At 44.0% G+C, this 23,477-nt stretch overlaps 1 protein-coding gene across 7 annotated transcripts in view; it reads right to left on the minus strand.

The window, feature by feature from the left end:
• Positions 1 to 23,051, minus strand: part of LOC128342905 (LIM homeobox transcription factor 1-alpha-like) — a 160,176-nt gene extending 137,125 nt beyond the window's left edge. The window contains exons 1-2 of one of the 7 annotated variants that reach the window (XM_053291072.1): positions 22,934 to 23,051; positions 11,730 to 11,816 (exon numbers count right to left, since the gene is read on the minus strand). In XM_053291072.1, the coding sequence (XP_053147047.1) occupies positions 11,730 to 11,787 (58 nt within the window). In that variant the 5' untranslated portion in view covers positions 11,788 to 11,816; positions 22,934 to 23,051. Of the gene's footprint in view, positions 1 to 11,729; positions 11,817 to 14,312; positions 14,431 to 17,465; positions 17,779 to 19,291; positions 19,382 to 22,933 lie in introns of those variants that run through there. The other 6 variants (XM_053291075.1, XM_053291071.1, XM_053291077.1 and 3 more) reach the window with 6 other exon arrangements.
• Between the last annotated feature and the right edge of the window lie 426 nt (positions 23,052 to 23,477).

Raw genomic sequence — 23,477 nt, forward strand, 5'->3', positions numbered from 1 at the left:
ATTTCCTGGTGAAACTAAGATAGGGTAAAGGTAAAGTGTGTCGTCGAGTCAATTTCAATTCCTGGTGGCCACAGAGCCCTGTGGTTTTCTTTGGTAGAATACAGGAGGGGTTCACCATTGCCTCCTCCGGCGCAGTATGAGACAATGCCTATAATAACCTCTGCAGCTGATACCACATGCCATTCCTTTCAGTTTAATGTGAAGCACTGGAACTGCTCAAAACATCATATTAGCTCTTTCTTTGGGGTGACAATTTAGAATAAGCAAATTGTGCAAAGTTAACTTGACTCAAACTGATCCTTTATGGTTTCCTAGCTGACTCGGCTTTTAAATTATATTATGAAGTAACCAAGCAAGCCGGTTGCCAAGGTTTAGGGTATGCGACCGAGGCCTGGGTCAACAATATACTGCTTTTACCTAGCACCAATGACATGAGCTGGGTGACATTTTAGGGCATGAATTATGGAGCTACACGTCACGCCTCAAGGATTACTGGACAACCTGCCTTATTGCCCAGCAATAGCTTATCTTCTTTCATTTTTGAAAAGGTGATCCAGTCGCTCAAGTAAGGAAGAAGGAACAGGGTAACTTGTTTCCCTTAAACACACATACTTTCTGTTGTAGTTTTTAAAAAGGAAGAGCTTTCACAAAGTAATTCAACAAATATTCAACCCCTGGGCCTTTGGTTCATAGGAACATAGGAAGCTGCCATATAAAGAGGCTATTCACACGATGGGAGAAAATTAGGCTAGCGGAGGCTAGCCTGATTTTCTCCCATCGTGAGAACTACCAGGCCCGGCTGCAAGCCTGGTGGTTCTTAAGCAGGTCACCTGCTTAAGTAGCCCAATGTTTAAACCGGGTTTGCAGAGCAGAGAGCTCTGCAAACCTGGTTTTGGCCAATGTGAGGAGCTATGGCACAGCTCCGCCCCAGGGCTCCTCATGAGGAGACCCCCAGAGAGGAGGCGAAAAGCCACCTCCCGGCTCGGGGGTTTCTTCCAGCATGCCCTACGTGTTTGCGCAGGGTATGCTGGAGCTTCTGGGGGGAGCTCGGCCCCCAATCCTCTCAGCCCCCACCGGCTCTGTAATGGAGCTGGCAGCCACTTCAGCCACCCAGAGCAGACTGCCTGCTCATGTGCGCAGAGAGCGGGATAAGCCCGCTTTCCCGGCTAACGCTCCCCAGGCGGCTCCCACTGATCGTGGGAACTGCCTCACTGAGTCAGACCATAGGTCTACTAGCTCAGTGTTGTCTACACAGACTGGCAGTGGCTTCTCTCAAGGTTGCAGGCAGGAATCTCTCTCAGCCCTATCTTGGAGATGCTGCCAGGGAGGAACTGGGAACTTCCCAGAGCGGCTCCATCCCCTAAGGGGAATATCTTGCAGTGCTCACACTTCTAGTTGCCCATTCATATGCAACCAGGGCAGACCAAGCTTAGTTAAGGGGACAAGTCATGCTTGCTGCCCCAAGACCAGCTCTTCTCCAACCACCAACATGTATGTATTCATTCATTAGACCAATAACCCTGATCCAAAGGAACCTGCCCGCTTCTGCACATACACTTTCAGCACTGGCTTATGGATAGAGCACAGAAAGACCCATCCTTTCACTAACTGCATACACAAAAATCAAAGGGAAAGTATGCAAAAAGATATAACCTACATTAATCAGATCACAATCTATGGGGAGGGTACCCATCAGTTCATCTTCAGTTATACCAGCTGAGATATGGGAGTGTCACTTCTACACACTGTATATGCGGGAAAGACCTAGCGTGTTTAGACTAGAACTAGATGTTGAACTTCTGCCACAATGGGCTCCTGTCATCTGCTCTGAAACTGAGGGGCTGGTGAAGCAATTTAAGCCTGGTAAGGCCCCAGGGAACGATTTTATAACAATGGAGGTAATCCTCTATAATAAAGTCCCTGGCGTGTGTCCGTGTCTTCGTTGGATTGTGTGCGTCCGTGTCTCCCTCGGCTCCTGAAGACCCCTGTGGTTTATTTGGTAGAATACAGGAGGGGTTGACCATTGCCTCCTCCCGTGCAGTGTGAGATGATGCCTTTCAGCATCTTCCTATATCACTGCTGCCTGATATAGTACCAGCAGGGATTCGAACCGGCAATCTTCTGCTTGTTAGTCAAGCATTTCCCCGCTGCGCCATTAGGTAGACACTGGTACAGGCATTGTATTATAGGTTAAAAAGAGAGAGAAGAAACTTCCACCGGCAAAGCTGCCTCACTCTATTGCTTCTAAGCAGACCCAAAAGTTGTGTGTCCAAGATCCCCCATGATCCTCACACTAAGCAGGAACCAGTCTTAATGGTTGGGTGGGTTGCTATTAAGGGCATAACTTTTGAGTTCCTCCATGTGTTACTGTAATGGAATGAAAAAAGGCAATATTAAATATGGTCTTCCCTTGTTATTGTGTTATCCTTTGCTTACTAAATCATTAGGGTATCTTTATTTCCTTCAGTATCTGAAAAAGAGGTTACAATGAAGCTTTAGTAATATGCAAACTTATTTAATCAATCAGTTAATCCATGGATTTGTGCTGGAATGCAGCAACTAGACAGCCCTAGCTTCCTTACATTTTGTTGTGCTACTGCCTCAAACTATAATCCTATGCATGTTTGCTTGGAAATAAGCCCTACTGAACCCAGTGGATTTACTACTTTCCCAGACTATGGGAAACACCTATCTCAGGCAGCCGCAGCAATATAGGAAGATGCTGGAAGGTGTAGGAGAGCTGGTCTTGTGGTAGCAAGCATGACTTGTCCCCTTAGCTAAGCAGGATCCATCCTGGTTGCATATGAAAGGGAGACTAGAAGTATGAGCACTGTAAGGTATTCCCCTCAGGGGATGGAGCCGCTCTGGGAAGAGCAGAAGGTTCCAAGTTCCCTCCCTGGCAGCATCTCTAATATAGGGCTGAGAGAGATTCCTGCCTGTAACCTTGGAGAAGCCGCTGCCAGTCTGTGTGTAGACAATACTGAGCTGGATGGACCAATAGTCTGACTCAGTATATGGCAGCTTCCTATGTTCCTAAGGCGTCATCTCATACTGCGCAGGAGGAGGCAATGGCAAACCCCTCCTGTATTCTACCAAAGAAAACCACAGGAGTCGATGCCGACTCGACAGCACACTTTACCTAATAATAGGCGGCAAGAGAAGCAGCCTCCACTGCTTCCACTTCTCACAGTTCCCAACAACTCTTTCCGTTTCTTCCAATCCACTTGCAGCAAGTCCCTCCACAGTGGAAAGGGGCAGCAGGCTGGCTAGGAGTGGAATGTAGATGACAGGGCACCTGGATGGTGGGGCGTGGGGCAGGATGCCCCGCACTCCCTCCCCCTTGGTATGCCCACACCGAGATGGCCACCTCCCCTTGCCTCATGGACAAGCCACCTCTGACTGCTGGATATGCAGAAACTTAGGGGGAGAAACCTTTCCCCATCACTTCTTCTACATACCAGCAAAAAGCTCCACCTGCCTAATGTCTTTATGGAAGGCTGCTGTACTGTTCAAAGGCCATGAACAGGGCCAGTTAACAAGCTGGCAACTGTACATCTACCTCAGCTTCCAGGAAGCATGCTTCTTCCTCTCCACTCGTGGACACTCCAGATCTCAGGCACATCACCACGTGACAGCACTTATACCATTGGTGATTGTTATTTTTACATTTATATCCCGCTCTTCCTCCAAGGAGCCCAGAGCGGTGTACTACATACTTGAGTTTCTCCTCACAACAACCCTGTGAAGTAGGTTAGGCTGAGAGAGAAGTGACTGGCCCAGAGTCACCCAGCTAGTATCATGGCTGAATGGGGATTTGAACTCGGGTCTCCCCGGTCCTAGTCCAGCACTCTAACCATGCACACTACCCACTTGCTACTGGTATTCTATAACCTTTGCTATTAAATTCTCAAAGGAAGGTTGTTCACAAGGGCCTCTAATTACCTTCAGCAGTCGTCACTGAGATATGACACTTACACTTTCCTAAATCTACATAAAATCTATCTGCCTGTTTGAATTTCAGCAAGTTTGGGTTATGCTGCTATTCCTTTACTACTGTCAGTTGTTTCAATTAAAGGCTCTGGCTGCTTTCACACAGGTGTCACAGTCACATAGCACCATGGGTTTTGTGATCTCAAGGCATGACTACTTAAGATGTGCATATTTTGTTGTAAAAGCACACTTTATATCATGACATTCTGTGATCTTATGGGAGATTCTTAGACGCATAAGGAATAAACTGTCTTCAGAATAAATCTGGCTGTTTGATATGAACATGACCATGAAGTTCCTGGTCCAAGGTGAGTTTGTCAAAATGTAGATTCTGATATTATCATGCACAAGGAGACAGAGCACAAGGAGCAGACGGTACTGAGTTACAGTTCTGAGCCCAAATTCCATATTTTATTTTGCAAAGTTAATGGCAAAGTCTAGTTGTCAGTATTATTGCTGAGTGACCAATGGAAATTATAATTCCCATGAGAAGAAGCACCTGTCAAAATTTCCTCTTCTGTAGGGATATTGAAAGGTAAGGGAGCCATCATGTCCTCCCCTACAAGTGGGCACTCTTAATTAGCAATGGTGCCAATGGAACATTTTCTCTCAAGGCAAATAGCATTTGGAGGCCCCAGTTGAGATTGAGACTATGGGGGGAAAGGATACATCACCCTCACACCATGATCATGATTCTTCTGTTTGTTCAGAGAATATGCGCACATCGTATATGTGGAATCAGCAGTGTCCTTAAGGTCATGTCTAACTGGCCCAGCTCCCCGATTTCTTGGCTGGACCCATTCAGGTTGGCTCTTGTTCTTCAAGCATAATTGAACAACAAAGATTCTCTCAAGGCCAGCTTTTGCGCTTCCTAAGAGTCTCACTTTAGCAATTCCTGTTGAATAATTTCCTACCGTTGACTGGCAAATTTAACAAGCAGGCAAACAAGGGCAAATGGAGGCACTGGCAATATTTGTGAGCAAGGCCTTTCATTCTCGTTACGGTGTACTTTTCCACCCACACCTTCCGCTTGCATGTGCCTATAATCATATTGAAATTAAAAGTCATAAAGAAATGGAGATGATTCAGGCTGTGTGAAAACAATCCTCTCTTGTGCTGCATTATTCCAGTTTATTTAACGGCAAAATGCCGAGGTTTGCTGCGTTAGTGGAAACTCTCCAGCATAATTGTCCCAGAGATGCAATTTCAAAGGTCTCTGTACTCCCTTCTGTGTATTATTTGCTTCCAGTTTGTTTATTTGAAAGTTACTGAGAGGAATATTTCCTCCTGACTTCATCATTGCTTGCTTAGGCAAGGCAGGTTTCTAATTAGGCTGTAATCCTATGTACACTTACCTAGGAGTAAGCCTTCAATAAGTAGGACTTACTTCTGAGTCAAGGTGCATAGACTTTGTAGGATTAATCACTCCTCTAGCATGCCTTGCAGATTAGGACAACCACACGCAAAAGAGGACAGGACTCCTGCAGATTAGGAGTTGCACAGAACAGGAGTGAGACTGGGCAGGCTTCAGGCTTGCTGGATCTACTTGTGATTCTAGTAAAAAAACAACAACGGAATGGTCCACCAACCTGAATCAGCTGCAAAACAGTAGCTCTCAGGCGAAGGCAGATGCAGAACAATGGCTCAGGGACAGAGCTAGTTAACTATTACACCTCATGAGCTGTACACTGGGATAACCTGTAGGTAGGCATACCCAAGTACAAATCTATAGCTGAGTTACAAAAAGACCATAGATTCTAATCCAATGCAAAACTCCAAAACTGGCCAGCGGAAGTGCAAAAAGACAGAATTGGTCCTCTCATTTTATAGGTGAGAAACCCTGAGCTCATAAGCAATTACTACAAGATCAGCCATAGGAGAGGTACCCCGCCAATGCAATTTTACTTGCTATTATTATTTGATTCATTTGGCAAGCATATAGCCTGCTTTCCAACCATTGCTCTTACAATGGGTTATGATTAAGAAGTGTCAGTAAAAACGACAGCAGTAAAAGGTTCCAAACAAAGGGAGGAAAGAAAGAACCTACGACACATTTTAGCTATAAAAGGCTTATTTGAAGAGAATGATCTTGAAAGCTAATTTAAAAGAGCCACTCAGTCTCAGATTTGTCACATTGGAACTAAGCAATTCCAAAGATTGGGGGCCACCACAAAAAAGATGGTTCAGTGGTGGCGATCAGCCTGATAAATGATGGGACTGCCAAGAGGTTTACAGGTGAAACTCAGAAAATTAGAATATCATGCAAAAGTCCATTAATTTCAGTAATGCAAATTAAAAGGTGGAACTGATATATGAGACAGACGCATTACATGCAAAGCGAGATAAGTCAAGCCTTAATTTGTTATAATTATGATGATCATGGCGTACAGCTCATGAAAACCCCAAATCCACAATCCCAGAAAATTAGAATATTACATGGAACCAAGAAGACAAGGATTGTAGAATAGAAAAATATCAGACCTCTGAAAAGTATAAGCATGCATATGTATTCAGTACTTGGTTTGGGCCCCTTTTGCAGCAATTACTGCCTCAATGAGGCGTGGCATGGATGCTATCAGCCTGTGGCACTTATGAGGTGTTATAGAAGACCAGGATGCTTCATTAGCGGCCTTCAGCTCTTCTGCATTGTTTGGTCTCATGTCTCTCATCCTTCTCTTGGCAATGCCCCATAGATTCTCTATGGGGTCAGGTCAGGCGAGTTTGCTGGCCAATCAAGCACAGTACACTGTATACTTTTCAGAGGTCCAATATTGTTCTATTCTACAATCCTTGTCTTCTTGGTTCCATGTAATATTCTAATTTTCTGGGATTGTGGATTTGGGGTTTTTATGAGCTATACGCCATGATTATAACAAATTAAGGCTTGACTTATCTCGCTTTGCATGTAATGCGTCTGTCTCATATATCAGTTTCACCTTTTAATTTGCATTACTGAAATTAATGGACTTTTGCACGATATTCTAATTTTCCAAGTTTCACCTGTATGTCTCCAGATCTCAGTGAGCAGAAAGGAACATAAGGAAGAAGCTCCCAAGTATCCTGGATATTAAACTTAAAGGTCTTTGAAGGAGAGCATCATTGCCTTGAATTCACTTGGAAAGAGTAATAGAATGTTAGAGTTGAAAGGGACCATCCTGGAGATTTTCTAGTCTAACCCCCTGCAGAGAAGATTACACCATTTTTGCACTGCAGTGCAGAAGCTTGTTAGACTATTGGGAGTTGCAAGTCCTTATTCATCTACTGCAAACTGCTCCGAGATCTACCAGTAGATCCCAATCTGCCTTTTATGCACTCAGATACAGAAGTGAAAATTTCAGCAAGTGCAGCTCATCATGGAAAGAGGAGAATGCTAGAATTCCCCTTGTCTATATGACTTTTAAAGGTACTAAAGCTTTCCCTCTCTTGCATCAAGTCACCCTATACAGTGATGCAAGATTTTTTTTTATACACACACACACACAAATCTGAAACAGGGCTATGGAGGAAAGCAGGGCTGGTAACGGAAAGAATCTATGGATGCAATAGGTCTGATTCCACCATGCACGACTGCCACAGACCAAGGGAAGGGCCCCAATACTTTTAAGAGTAGCACAGAAAGAATTCTTTAATCAGATGTCATGTTCCCTTCCCATTGCTCTGCGACAGTGTCACAGGAAGCTGCAACTAGTGGAGTTTTCCCTTTCTATGTCCTTTTGTTAAGGGTACAAGGTTCCTCTTAGGGTCTGGATCTGGCAAGCCTATCATGCAGGATATTATTTATTTGAAATATTTATACCACACCACTCCAGTGCACTACTGCTCGGGGCAGCTCACAACAATAAGATAGATACAAGATACAATAAAAGTAATAAAATTAACTAGATTAAACAAAAAAAATGTCAGATTAAAACTACAATCATTATTAAGTTCAAATTAAAGGTTATTTTAAAAGCTAAAACCTGAAAATTATAAAAAGCTAAAGAAGCTAAAGAACCTACCAGATATAACAAAAAAAGGGAGCATTAAAAAGCCTTCTTAAAAAGGTGTGTTTTAAGATGTTTTTTAAAAACACTGAGGGAGGGCATTCCAAAGCTGAGGGGCCACAACCGAAAAGGCTCTGTCTCTAGTCCCTGCCAACTGGATCTCCGTTAGTGGCGGGGCCATGAGCAGGGCCTGAGATGATGAGCGGACAGCCCTGGCAGATTCATATGGGCGAATGTGGTCCGACAGGTACCCCGGCCCCAAGCTGTGTAGGGCTTTAAAGGTCAATACCAGCACCTTGCATCTAGCCCAGAAGTAGACCGGTAGCCAATGAAGCTGACACAGGATGAGTGTAATAATGGTGAAGCGACTTGCACCCACGAGCATCCTTGTGGCAGCATTCTGAACCAGCAGAAGCTTCCAAACAGTCTTCAAGTGCAGCCCCATGTAGAGCACACTGCAGTAGTCCAATCTGGATGTTACCAATTCATGAGTGACTAAAGTCAGGTCTAACTTCTCCAAGTAGGGTCGCAGCTGGTGTACCAGCTGTAGTTGGTAAAAGGCGCTTCTGCACACCGCCACCTGCGCCTCCAAGGACAGCTGCCCCTATGCTGTGGACTGTCTTTCAGAGGGAGCATGGCCCCACCCATGATCAGGTTTACCTCATTACTTGGATGATCAGTTCTACCAATCCAGAGCACTTCCGTCTTATCTGGATTAAGTTTCAGCTTGTTTGCCCCCATCCAGTCCAGAACAGCCTCCAAGCCCTGGTTCAGAGCACCCACTGTCTCCCTGGTGTCTGCTGACTTAAAAGATAGGTAGAGCTGGGTGTCATCAGCATATTGATGGCACTGCAGCCCACACCTAGGATATGGTACAGAAAATTGTACCCTTAGAAGTGCTTCCTTCATAAGGTGCTAAGGCTCAAAATCTCAGATACCTTGTGTGTGACTGATTAAAAATCTAAGGCATTTTCACACACAACATTAACAATCTTGAGTTTCTCTCACTATTTGTTTGGACATATGAATGTTGCTCAGGCAAACTAGGAAATGAAAGAGAACCACTTATGAACTGGATTGTGTAGGATGATCAGGGCTCCTGTAGTTATGATAATTATGCACATAAGCACAATTTAGCAGATACATAAGAACATAAGAACAGCTCTGCTGGATCAGGCCCAAGGAGTCCCATCTAGTCCAGCATCCTGTTTTGCACAGTGGCTCACCAGATGCCGCTAGAAGCCTACAGGTAAGAGCTGAGGGCATGCCCTCTCTCCTGCCATTTCTCCCCTGCAACTGGTACTCAGAGGCATCCTACCTTTGAGGCTGGAGGTGGCCTTTAGCCCTCCAACTAGTAGCTGTTGATAGACCTCTCCCTCCATGAAGTTATCCAAGCCCCTCTTAAAGTCATCCAGGTTGTTGGCTGTCACCACATCTTGTGGCAGAGAATTCCACAAGTTGATTATGCATTGTGTGAAAAAAATACTTCCATTTGCTGGTCCTAAATTTCCCAGCAATCAATTTCATGGGATGACCCCTGGTTCTAGTGTTATGGGAGAGGGAGGAGAATTTCTCTCTATCCACTTTCTCCACTCCATGCATGATTTTATAGAACTCTATCATGTCTCCCCGCAGTTGCCTTTTTTCTCAACTAAAGAGCCCCAGGTGTTGTAGCCCTGCCTCATGTGCTCTAGGCCCCTGATCATCTTGGTTGCCCTCTTCTGCACCTTTTCCAGTTCTACAATGTTCTTTTTTTAGATGTGGTGACCAGAACTGTATGCAGTACTTCAGGTCTGGCCACACCATAGTTTTGTATAAGGGCATTATAATATTAGCCATTTTATTTTCAATCCCCTTCCTAATGATCCCTAGCATGGAACTGGCCTTTCTCACAGCTGCCACACATTGAGTCGACACGTGCAATGAGCTGTCCACCATGACCCCAAGATCCCTCTCTTGATCATCATGATACACTTCATCATGCTTTGGTAAGAAAAACTACATTGGCTGAAAATCCCTCTTTTGCACAACTGTTAAAGGGTTAGGGTTAGGGTCATTTTTTACACAGGGTCACTGTACCCCTAGCTGGAGAGAATAACCTGTAGAATTTGCATTGCTCCATACAGAATAGGGGAATAGTAACTACGTAGGCAGCTGCAATCCAGAATGAGAGAACATTGTTCTTGAGCATGACAAAAATTAAATGCACATATCAGTTTCCACTTTAAAGTGAGATACTGCATTGAAACAGGCTTAAGAACTGTTATCTGATTTTAAAAGAGGGAATCTTCCTAGCCCTCGTGTTCATTGAGAAAGGCATTGGAATACTTGGGGCTAAACCACTGAAATGTTTTTTTAAAACTATTTATTGCTCTTTGCAAAGTCCTACTTGTACAGGTAAAATTAAAATGAATGCATATGGTTCATCTTATTTAAGTATTTTGAAATTGCTTCCTACTGACATAAGATAAGGAGTGGGAAAATTAAAAAAAAAAATCAAACAAATCGGTTTCATTAAAATTAAATAAAACGCTAACAACTAAACTGAACAAGTCACCAAACCTTAGAGAGGGGACCATTCACACAACTTATTTCAGTGAGTAATGGGTCTGCTTACTGTTCATTTTTGGAGTATCTGTTATAACCATAACTTTTTTAATTTAAAAAGTGTGTTATATACCCCAAACCCCATTAAAACAACAAATCAAATCAGAAATACAATACTATACTAACCATAGTTGCATTGATAATTGTCACTTCATTACCATTATGAGATAACAAAGATTAAATATGTTTTTTCTTTGGGCTTCTATTTTGGAATTTTTAATAAAGGCATTTTGGTTTTACTCTGTTAAGTGCTTGTTATTAATTATATGACTTTAGGACTGCAGTCCTACATACACAAACATGGAGAGCAAGTTCCACTGAATTTAGAACTAACTTCTGTGTTACTGGTGTCTACTTGTTTTTCTTTTTAGACTGTGAACCCTTTGGGGATGGGGAACCATCTTCTAATTATTTTTCTATGTAAACTGCTTTGAGAATATTTTTTGTTGAAAAACCGTATATAATTAATAAATAATAACAATAATAATAATACTGCAGATGATGTGTGTGTCTTTGGAGCAATGTGAATGAATCTATTCTTGGTATTGTATTGGATGTTATTTTTTTTGCAGTTATATAATGTCCATTATGTCTATTCAGATACATAACAGACACACTCTATCAAAATAGCAATTATTCAAAGGGAGAGGAAAGCCCTCTATACATGTTCAGTAGTGCTCTCTTCTCAGCTGACTTGCAGATATAGAGAAAAGCAATCCCAAACAAGACACAAGATGGATTTCAACACTGCTTTTCAGAATATCTTTCTAGGGGATTTTCACATATGAGTTTCAATTCAAATTCAGTGGACAGTTAAGAGGAGCTCTTCCACACCGATAAGGGAGACCATCAGTTGCCAAATTCAATTCCCTTTCACGGGGCATTTTATGCTTGGCCTGCCTGACCAGAATTGAGAAAACTGAGTCATGGTTCTACAGAAACAAAGGCACAGATATACTCAAGACTTGTGCTAAACTCAGCCCAAGTGGCATCTACCTATGGATTCGGAATCAAAGCAGACATCCAGCAGAAACACACCTACTTATGCAGACCACTGATTATGTAGCATTTACCCTATAGGGTATAATGCATGGGGCAAACCCCTCTTCTGCGGTGCTCCAAACCTTTCCCCCCAGTTCAGAAACTTACCATAGCCCAGGACTGGTGTGGCCTGCTGGAGACAAGAAGGTGCCTCTTCAGTCTTCATCCTCCAGGCCTGGCAGCAGAAAATGGGGCCTGTCAAGAAGAAGAGACTTTGTAAGTCATAAAAGAGGAGGTCTCAGGGCAGAAAGGCTGGCTAGCTAGCTGATGCTGGATAGAGGAAGAGGATGGAGAATGGTTATTCTACAGAGATCCACTGACTGCCTTTTGCAGTACTTGCCAGCAATGCAAATCATAAAGTCCTAAATACTCCATGTAGCTTATTAATGGACTTTTTTTGGTTTTGGGAGTAGGGTTGCCACCTTCTTATTTTCTGTGCATTTAACACAGAATGAGAGGAAGCAAAAGAACACGTGAGTGTCATCTGTTGAATTGTGCAGATCAAGCAAAGGCACAGAAAGAGGCCAGATTGTTTTTTCCAATCAGTTGGCAACCTTGCCTCAAAAATTCTTAGAACAATTCTGCAAAGTAGGTCAAAATTATTAGCCCTTTATTGCAGGTGAGATGAGAATGTGATGGCATGCTGAGAGAGCCTTAGTAAGTTCATGGCTGGGATGGGATTTGAACCAAGGACTACTTAGTTTATTTGCTATATTATTCCAGTTCTTTAGCAGGCAAAGCTCCCCACCCACAACCGCATTTTTAGACTGGAGAAAACTTCACTTTTTGAACTTTGGTCTGTCTAGCAATTGTCAAGGACAAAGGAGTTTGCTAGAAAAAAAATTACAAACTTACCTGGGGATGAGACCTGCATTTAGTTTCTAAAGAAATGTGTGTTTGGATTCACTTTGAAGCCCTTGCCCCTAATAGCTAATGTGTGGATGCTGGCTATAATTATTAATTTGTGAGAGGGAAAAACTCTGTGCATACTCAGCAACACACCTTCTTTATAATACTTGTAATATTCCAGGGTTTAGCTTGGAAATTGATAGAAATTATCATTGCTGTCTCACAAAGCTGTCATTGAGATGAATTCAGTTAATATTATAAAGCTGTTTCCAGATTAAAAGATATAAAAGATATTAAGTATGGGGTTTTCTTTTAAAAAGTCTAGTTGGTACATTTATATTCCTACTTTTATTACATTCTGCTCCCTTAAAAAAGCTACACATTAATAATACATTCAATAAAATATTCCTGAATACAGGATGGAATGTGTGCTGTAGATTTTTTTTAAAGGGAGAGAGAAAAGAATAAACCTTTTACCCAACTTTTCCATCCATGCTTCCTCACTCCAAACCAGCTAAGGGCATCTGTACAGGTAGAATGCATCCGCCCTTGGATGCATACTTAATTCACTATTTATCACATTTTTATACTGGCAAATAATAGAGACTCATGTCAGTTTACAACAAAACAAAGACAATTTAAAATAATCTGAAACTGGCTCAAAGCCTGGTTAAACAGGTAGGTTCTTAAGGCCTCCCCAAAAGCCACTAGAGATGAAGAAAATGTATTCCAAAACCCAGGGGTGGCTATAGAGAAGGTCCAGCTTTGTCTCACCACCAGACAAGTGGGTAGCAACTGTAGGCGAACCTCCCCAGATGATCTTAATAAGCACTGGGCAAGGGGTTTTTTGGACAAGGAGTTTTTAAAAATTAAAAGTCAACATACTACATATCATTAATACGATCAGTACAACAGATAATTAGTAACATTAAGTAAACAGATAATGCTTAATAAGCAGTGGGGCTCATGCAGGAGGAGGCGTTTCCTTAAATACCCTGGGCCTAAGCCATTCAAGGTTTTAAAGGTAATTAGCAGCACCCTGTATTTCACCCTGGAATATTTCAGCAGTAAGTGTAATTTAAAACACCACCACCAAACATTACAACTAGGCCTTTCATTCCTAATGTAGCATTGGTGGAAGGCTGCCAGTGAATGTATCACTCCTTCGCTAGATTGGGGCATCAATGGAACCAGCTCTGGGAACAGCTGCTGCAGCCCCTCTTAGACTCTTAGAGCCAAGAAGCATCAGCTGGAGCAGAGGGCCTGTGGCAGGTCTTAAGCACAGCTCCATGGAGTCAGTTCAGGGACAGCTGCCACTGTTTGTCCCCCATCTGCTTGAATGGGGAAGTGCCCAGCTCAAGGAGGAGGAGTTTAGAAGTTCTCCTAATAGGACTCATGCATGCTTGAAGGCCATCAAGGACAGGTCTTACCCACCCCACTACATAGGAAGCTGGCTTCTACCAAGTCAGACTATTGGTCCATCTAGCTCAGTACTGTCTACACAGACTGGCAGTGGCTTCTCCAAGGTTGCAGGCAGGAGTCCTCCTCAGCCCTATCTCGGAGATGCCACTCTGATCCTCGGTGAGGGGGCATTCTCCTTCCTTTGCAGTTTAAAAGATCAGGGACGGGGATGGACTTGGAAGATGGCCATAAGTTTCCTTATGTCAAACTTCCAGCCAGCTGAAAATTTGCAACCAGTATTCTTACAGTTGTATTATTGTATGCTGACTTGGGCTTTCTTCTTCTTCCTAACAGAAAGTCAGCCAAATATACTTTTTCTTTTTAATAAACAGGCAAGCCTGTGTGCTGGTCTCTGCTGTCAGCTCCTTGTAGATGGCATACCTGCATAGCCCTTGGCCTCTGTCAGTTTGTGTTGAGGTGGGGGTTAACACACAGATGCTTTTTTCTCATGGACATCTCCTGTTATGTAGGGGCTCACTTCTATCCAGGCCCTTCTCCCATTTTCCTGCCCACTTTACTAATAGGGAGAATGATGACAAGGTGCTTTCTTCAGATCTAGATCTTGTTGACCCCCTAACACCATGATAAAAAAATCAATGTAGCAAAACAATCATATTTTAATATTAGCATTCACTCAGACCTAAGGTTGCCAACTGACCCAAACAAAACCATCCTGTCCCAATCCTGTGCCTTTTATAGCAGCTTTGTTTGCAAAAGTTAGCAGGTGATGCTTCTTTGCAACACGCCGGAGGTAATGTCTGCTGGTCAAGCTGCTGTTAGAAGTTGGTAGAGCAGGAACGGAAAGTTGACAACCCTATTCAATGCCCCAAAGCTTAGATAAAATCATACTGAAAACAATTAAACTACATCATAGCATTTAGGGTGGTGGTGTGTGCATGTAGTTTTTGATTTGAAAAGTCTCATGGTTTTGTAAGACTATGACTAAAATTGGGAGCAGGTGTAGTATAGAGAATAAGATAGGAGTGATGAAGCTCCAGGTTCTAATCATTTGGAGTTAATTGGTGGCTAGGAAAGCCACCCTGTTCTGGCTTCAGGTGCCTCCCCCATTATTCACAATATGGAAATGACTGGAGTTCCATGAATTTTTTAACAACCCCCTGCAGGAATTAGTAGGTAAGGTTTTTCACAGCAGAGATAAAAAAATATCACCTGTAAAGTTCAAACTGCTACTTGAAGAATAGCTACAGGAACCAGTTGAAAAGTTGGCAACCCTAAGAAAAACAATGACCTACCTTACATGGGTCTGAGGATTACTGAGAACTGAGTGCTTTAGATCAAAGTGATCAAAGCAAAAGCAAATGACAGGGTGGTCAATATGATGTTTAGAATAGATTGGCCATTATAAAAATTATTTACAGATGCTACTGGCCAAGGAGGGATAAATGATCTAACAGGAGACTCTTTTAGAGTTGCATGTGGATCTCTTTGATCCGTACTCTACACTTTCCCTCCTAATGTTCCAGCCTCTGCAGAATGTCAGCCAGGGGGGAAATTGCACATAGGGAAAGGCAGTTAAAAGGGATACAAAGTTATATTTTTTAAAAAATGATAGGAGCTGACACTTAAGCTTGCCTGGAAGTACAACCTCCCAACACCAGATGTGTAAGAGATGATGTGATTACTTGATTGTGAGGGAGAATGACACTCTGCACATGCTCAATGACATTTTGAATTGTCATCACATGTTCTGGGGCTGAACCTTAGCATTCAAAGCAGATCCTGGATGAGACTGACTGAAGTCAAGCTCCGACAACCTCCTGTAACTTCAAACTTCCAAGACAAAGTTTTTCCTGCCTCTGAAGGACTATAGAAGAACTGGGAAGGAGGATAGAGAAAAAAGTGGGTTGGGCTACAGAAGAAGATGGCAGGAGGAGGGAAGGGTTGCTGGAGAAGGGGGCATCAGTTTGCATAGAGAAAGTTCAAGCTCTGGCACCCTCAGGTATGGCGGGGAAAGATCTCCATCTAAAATCCTGGATGGCTGTTACCAATCAGGCAGTACTGAGCTAGATGGTCTATCTCAGAAGAAAGCAGCTTCCTATGTCCACATGTGGATGCAGGGGCAGCAGTCCTGTGAAAAATGAGGAACTCCCTAGACCAGGGGTTTCTTAACCTTGGGCCCCCAGATGTTGTTGGACTATAACTCTCAGAATCCCCAGACATGGCCTTTGTGGCTAGGGTTTCTGGGAGTTGTAGTCCAACATCTGGGGGCCCAAGGTTAAGAAACCCTGCCCTAGAGACCACCACATACCAAATGACTGATAAGCAAAGCATATCTTTCCTAAATTAAAAATTAGAGGCAGCCTTTTAGAGCATATAAGAATGGTCTGCCCCCAAATTGGCACACCCCGTGTTTCTGCCTGAGACACTGTTCTGAGTGTTTCCTGATTTGAAGGCGGCAAACCTAGACTAGTGACTCACGCAGAGGCTCAGTAAACAGACACCCCACCCCTGCTGCCCAAGGGCAGACAACTCTGCCATATCTCTGTATTGGGGAATGACTGAATGCTCCCATCACATCTAATACTGTGGCAGCCTACCTGGAGCCAAGGCTAACTGGAAGGAGGCTAAAGCCAGAGCAGTGAATCACGCAGAGCCACAACAGGCAGCCTCCTCCACAGGTGGCTCCACTTTGGCTCATTTCAGAGTTTGGAAATTCTTGCCCCAAGACCTAGAGAAGATGTAAGTTTAGAATTAAAGAGTAGGACTAACAAACTGTAACGCTCTAATCCAGGTAGATGTTAACATGCAGGAATTCTTGCTTTTGGTGGCCAGCATGGCAGCCTTTAACTTGTGCACAAACCAACAGTCAGAGCTCAACAACACTTCAGTTCTCCCTTGCTATGGATCAAGATCATGGGAAAGGGGTAGGGTTAAAGCTCCCACACCATGGTGCAAGTCCAGGCGGGGCCAATCGGACCGCTATCAGCAGTGAAAGAAAAACTAAACTTTAAATGAAACATGTAGATGGGCCCTTTTTCGCCAGTTCCACAAATAACTCATGAATCTGCAGGGGCCTAAACAATAAAGATCTGCCATCTCCATACCTTGGACAATAGGGAGAAATAAGCTGGGGCGTGATGGGTTGCGGGGTGGACTCTAGCATCCTGAAAGGGACTGGTAAAGTAGACGAGGGGTTGGAGAAATACTTGATCCGCTAGGAGCAGCACTGGAAGGGAGGTGGGCAGGGGCGTGGCATGGTTGGAGTGGTAGCCCCTGGGGCACACACACAGTGAGGATGGACTGCAGCTTCGCCTCGCTTCCTCAGAGAGGGGCCAGGAGGAGAGCAAAGAGCGGCCTGCCACCCAGCTGGCGGCTCCCTCCCTCGAGGGCCCGCCCCAGGAAGGCTGTAGTAGCTGCTACTCCCCTGGAGGCGGGAGTTTGGTGCAGGTAGCGCGGGGATGGCGGGCGAAACGAAGGCAGTACTCGAGGGCAAGCAGACGGGCGAACGCGGCTCGACCAACTGCTGGTTCGACGAGATGGACCCAGTCCCGCCCCCCTCGCCTTCTTGCCCACCTGTGCTGAGCTGGATTCCTTGTTCAGCTCGGAGAGGAAAGGAGACAGAGAAACAAACGCCCAGGCTCTTGGCCCGCTGGTCACGCCGCGGTCCGCACTGGCCACCAGAGCCAGGCAGATCGATCCCCGCGGGCTTCTTCCAGCGTCAGGAGGGAAACGGATGAGAGGCCGAACTTGAACCCGGCGCGGCCATGAGACACGTCCCGGCGGAAGGTTCTCTTCAAAGGCTGCGAATTTGTATTGTGACGACGATGATGTTGATTCCAGTGCAAAGGCTGGCAGAGGGTTTTGCTGCAAGGTCTCCGCCCCCGACTTCTCGCTACAGTTGAATCTTTCTTTCCTCCTTTTGGGGCGGGGGTGGGTGGGCGCTCCAATTTTTGAAAGCTTATTATTATTGTTGTTATTACTGAAGTCGTCTTTGATAAACTCACTCCCCCTTTAAAAACCCAATTGATCACTTCGCACACTTAAAATAAGAATTAACCACTTTACTTAATACGCTCCAACAGACTTGTTTTCAAAAACATACAGTTGAGAGGGACTTTTAAGTGGGAGAAAATAAAATCTTCTCTGTTCCGTGACTTTTACGGTAACAGAAACTTGGCCGGAAACGAATCCTGTCTCGATTTCTTCAAGTCACTCCTGGTGTATTTGATAGTAAAAAGAAGGGGGATTTGCCCATGTTGTATTATTGACTTTTCCCCCGGATTTTTTTTTAAAGATTTTTTTTTTTTTGCATTTTTGTGTGAACAAAATCACTGCCAGTCAATTTAATCAATTAAAAGTTATGGCTCTAATTTTAAATCTTAGGGTTTTCCTATTTTAAACCCGATACCTCCCATTCCTGCTGTTAATACGTGCTGCGTTTTTATAGTGAACTGAGAAATATTTCCAAACGATGGTCAACTGGGAATCTAGACATCTTATTTTTAATGTTTCCTTGGAAGAGCTTGAGTGTCTTTAAAAAAAAAAAAAGAAATAGTGGCTCACTCCTGTAAACTGATTTTTTTTATTAAGCATCATTTTACATAATATGGGATGTGAAAATGAGCTGTTATGATTAGGTTGTAAACGTGTCTCCTACATACACTAAAAAAAATTGAACAGCCCCATCCACATTGTAGGTAAGGAAACTATTTGGATTTTTAAGATCTACTTTTTTCAAATGTATAGACCGCCTTTCAGCAAAGACAGGCGGTTATCAACAAATTCCAAAGTACGACAACGAACGAGTTTTTAGAAATGATGTTTAAAACATCCATATGCAATCACTACCACAAGTGGAAGCAGCTTAACAATATAATAAAACAATACTCTCCCCCTTTCTTGTGTGTACACGCACACCGTCAACAGAGATCAAGACTCAAAAGTCCGACGCCGTAACGGAACTGTAGTTAAGTGCTTGACATCCCTATTCTCTATTTACTTTGAAGTAAAACCCATCGATTTCAATCGCATTGCCTTCATCCTCCTGTTAGAACTGCGGGTTATTGGTACTATTAAGAAAGCGATCTTCTGTATTTACATACAAGAAAATTCAGTTTATTTAACCAGGATTGGACTATCACAGGTTTTGTTTAGGAAGAACTGTAGTAAACCGATTTAAAGTTCCGCGGCTCGATCCGCAGAAGCTTATGCTACACAACAGGGCTGCTGCAAGCCTAGATACACACATTTACCTATGAACTATCCCCTTTAAACACGGAGGGGCTTGCTTCCCAGTACAGGGATGCTAATTCCCCCCCATTTTACTGGAAACCACCCCCCAGTAAGCCGTATCTCAAATCCCCAAAATACCCCCCCTCCGAAGTCTTTCTTCTACTCACCCAAAAAAAGAAAAGAAAAGTGAGGAGTTGTTCCTCAAGCCTCCCCTTATTCCCCATCCCTGTCCTGGTAAACGTGCATAGGACGAGGGCGACCGGCGATGTTAATCCTGAAAGGAGCCAAAGGGGGTGTTTCTGCTGCAACAACTATTGGGATTGTCGATTGTGGTGTGCGTTTGGATCTTTCAAAACAAAGGCAAAAAACAATCTTTCAAAACAAAAAAACAAATGTGGACTTAGTACTGGTAGGTTACATTGCTTTCGTCTGTAAATACACTCTTTACAGGTGTATTTTGGGAATAGCATCCCTTTGAAGACTCTAACTCTCAGGTACAGCGCCAGCAGCGTGTATAGACTGCGGCCATTCCTTTTGGTACAGGACACCTGAGCTTCATTATAAACCTCTAGAAAAGCGACGTGCGTGTATGCCTGGGTAAGGCATATCAAGTTCGTGTGTGTATATTTAATGGCTGTAAACCGCTCGTGGCAGGGACCTTGTGTTGGTTGGTTGACTAAATGCCGTCAAATCGGTGTCGACTCTTAGCGACCGCATAGATAGATTCTCTCCAGGATGATCTGTCTTCAACTTGGCCTTTAGGTTACATTCCTCTATAAACCTGCATGTAAATATGCATATGCATGTACGCATACTATTATTTATCTAAAATATCTAATCTGCCTTCAGTTTCTACCAAGAGGATACTTAAAGCAGTTCCCAATATCTACTTTTTCAAAATATAAAATAAAGAGCCACAACCTAGTAAAAGTTAATCTGTTTTATTTATTAATTACATGTATGTACTTCCTTTCCACGAGTTAGTTTTCAAGGCGGTGTGGGAATTATGAATTATTCCCTGTTGTTTCAAGGGAATAGTTAACGCACATGCTTTTCTGCTGAGGAAGATAGTCTGATCCTAGGTAGGTGTTTTGGAAACAGGTGCCACTGATTCAATTGGACTTACTCCCAGGTGCACAGGATACAGGGCTTAATAGACAATTTTGCCTGGATCGTGTCGCCTCCTTTATATTACATCTAGAACAAAGTACTATATAGATACGGGTATAAAAGTGGTTTATTTTATATTTTAAATAACTTTGTTGTACTTATAATTACTAATAGAGTGAGGAAGGGAAGGATACAGCATAAATGCATATAATTTATCTCGATTACTATTGTAGAGGTTGCAGAAGTTATATGCAGTTTTATATGCAGTTTATGAAATATGTCATTTGGTTGACATTTGTGGCATCTGAGGGAAGGATGTTGTGCACATCTCATGTACACGAGGCACATGCCATTTTGTAAACTACAAGGAAGATACGCAGCGTAAGAGTTCCAAGTGAAAAGGATGCTGCGCTGGAATTTATGGCTGCAATCCTATGCGCACTTATTTGAGTAAGCCCCATTGAACTTAAAGAGATTGGTCTCTAAGAGCCTTTGGATGGGGCGGTGTAGAAATGTAAAAGACAAAAATACACAGGACGGCTTTGTAAGTTTTGTCGGGTTTTTAGAGGTCCATAACTTGATAGTTAGCAGCCTCGCCGCCGCCGGCCCCCTCCATGAAGGGATCTAACAGAAGTCAAACACTCTGCTATATAAAATGACAGACGTATGCATGTGTGCACGCATAGTGTGGCGTTGCGTGTGAATCTATCTATCTATATTGTACAATATATTATTATTTATATAGCATCAAACGCAAACGTTTACGGAAGAGTCCCACCAACTTCAGGGAAACGCCTTGTGATGATGGGTTTTGTGACTCGCAGCTCAAATCCAGACTACCATAGTCTAAAAACATTTGTTAGCCTCCTACTACGATAGTGAAGCGTATGTATAACTGGAAATCGGAAGCTAACAATTGTACCTCTAGGATTATACTTGCCCTACAAACATCTTCGGAAACACACACGCGCGTGTCTAAATTGTACATAGGCAAATTCACGGAAACACACTGCATGCCTACTCTTCTCACATACACATCATAAATATTCACCGTCCCTCCTTTTTCTCTTTTTAATTTATTGTATAAGTACATTGGACAGCCACTGTGCGGGGGGGAGTATGTTGGGGGGAGGAGTTCTTTCCTTTAGGGTTTTCTGTCGCGATTTCAAAGGGGGAGGTGGTAAAGGAAGATACCATGAAAAATAACGCTCCTTTTTCTCGCTTGTCGTGCTAATAATCCCTAAGGAATCGACAGAATTAACTGTCTCCTTCACTCACATAAATAATCATCCTTGGGGTTCGGCAGAAACTTACAACCTAATCGTCCCCTTTCTGCCCAAACACATTGGGCACGATCCATCCGGAAGCCTTTTAAAATCCCATGGATCTCAAAGGGAGAGGTGTAATTAAAGTGTACCCACTGTGAAAGTGCTTAATTACAGGTGGATGGTGTCATTTCCTAGGAAATAACTCCCACTGGCTCAGATCGAACTTACTTCTAAGTAAGTGTACTTGAAGTGGCGTCTCTTTAAAAGACAACCAAACAACCACGTCCACGGGGCAATGTCGTATAGACTGACATGTCTTTAATGCTACAGTTCCATGCGTGCGTAAGTGGGAAGAAGCCCCGCTGAGTTCCGGGGCTTACTTCCGAGGAAACATGTTTAGGATTGCGCCAGAACAACTCCCCCACGACCCTATATAATAAGAAAGAGGCTTTTTTGTAAGGGGCGTTGGGAGCTACCGAACATACGACCAAATTAGATCAGAGGTCCATTCAGTTCTGCATCCTGTTCCCAGGCCTGCAGTGATCAGTCAGATGCTTCCGGGAACCTCACAGCGGAGCATGAAGGCAACAACCTTTCCCCATCGTTTCTCCTCCAGTATCTAGCATTCACTGGTACACTGCCTCTGAACATGGCGGTTCCACTCAGTTATGATGACTATTAGCCGTCAAGAAACCTACCCTCCATACATTGTTTCCTAATCCCTTTTGAAAGCCATCTGAACCAGGGGCCTTCTCTCGCCACATCAAGGTAAACCCGAATCGATATATCTGCACTGTCTGAAGTACTTTATCTGGTTTGCATCCAACCTTCGGCCAACCAATTTATTTGGGACACCCCAGGATCTAGCCTGATGAGAGGAGGCACGCTGCCCCCGGTCTACGGGGTGTAATTCAAAAGGGGAAAGTCACAAGGAAAGGCACTTTTTCTTTGCGAATCCTGAAATCCACCAAGCCGCCAAATTAAAAAAAACTTCCCGTCTATAATGAAAGCCTCCTCCACGCTTAGGGAATAAATAAATAAATCTTGAACCGATTGGAGGGAAAGACACTCCGCGTGGAGCTCACCTTTCACGTACATTTCAGGGGGGTGATTCATTGTCCCCAATTTAGGGGTACGGAGATAATTAATTTTTCCCTCCCCCAGTCCAGGGATAGCTGGGAGGCCAGGGAGGGGGACCGAACCCGCAGCTCGCCCGCGGATCTAGCTTCCTTCGCTGTCCACCACCTGGGATTGCGCCATGCGGAAATTGTAAGGATCGCCCTAAACTAACCGCTCAAGTGACTGGGGTGGGAAGCGAGCGGCGAAATCCTAGGAGAAACGCTACAGTCGCCCGTGAATTCACAGACACCCATTCAGCCATCGGAAGGAGAAAAATCTCTAGATCCCCGTCAAAGTATTCGCTAAACCTACCCGGCTCCGGCGCTGGTTTTTCTCCCTTCGTCTCCCGTCTGCTTTCTGCTGCGGAGAGAAGAGGTGGTGGTGGAGAGGGAGGAGGAGGAGGAGTGGGAAGAAGACGGGGGTGGGGGCTTTTTTTCTGCTATTGTCTAAAGCTTGCGCGGAGGGGGGGGGGTCCAAAGTGAATTCTCTAGACACAACAAGTGGCGCGCCAAGAAGGCTGCCTCGACGGGGCCCCTCCAGCTCCCCCGCCCCCAATGCTAACTGTCAATCTGGGGCGTCAGGAAGAAAGGGGGTAGCTCGATCTGAAGCGCTTTCCTCTCGAGGCTGCCTGCTGTCCTGTGGACCCTTACTCCTAAGTCAGTCCCATAGACTTCCTCGGAAGTCAATCTCACAGGGAGGATGACTTCCGAGTAAACATGCACAGGACCCCTGGCCACGCCTCTGTGTGTGTGAGGAGCAAATTAGTGGAACCTCCAGCCACGGTGTTAGGAGGACTGTCTTTTCCAGTTAAATACATCAAACTGTACAGCATACTGGGTTGTACTAGCACTGGGTT

This window comes from Hemicordylus capensis, chromosome 2 (assembly GCF_027244095.1).
Source record: "Hemicordylus capensis ecotype Gifberg chromosome 2, rHemCap1.1.pri, whole genome shotgun sequence".
NCBI classification, from domain to species: Eukaryota; Metazoa; Chordata; class Lepidosauria; order Squamata; family Cordylidae; genus Hemicordylus; species Hemicordylus capensis.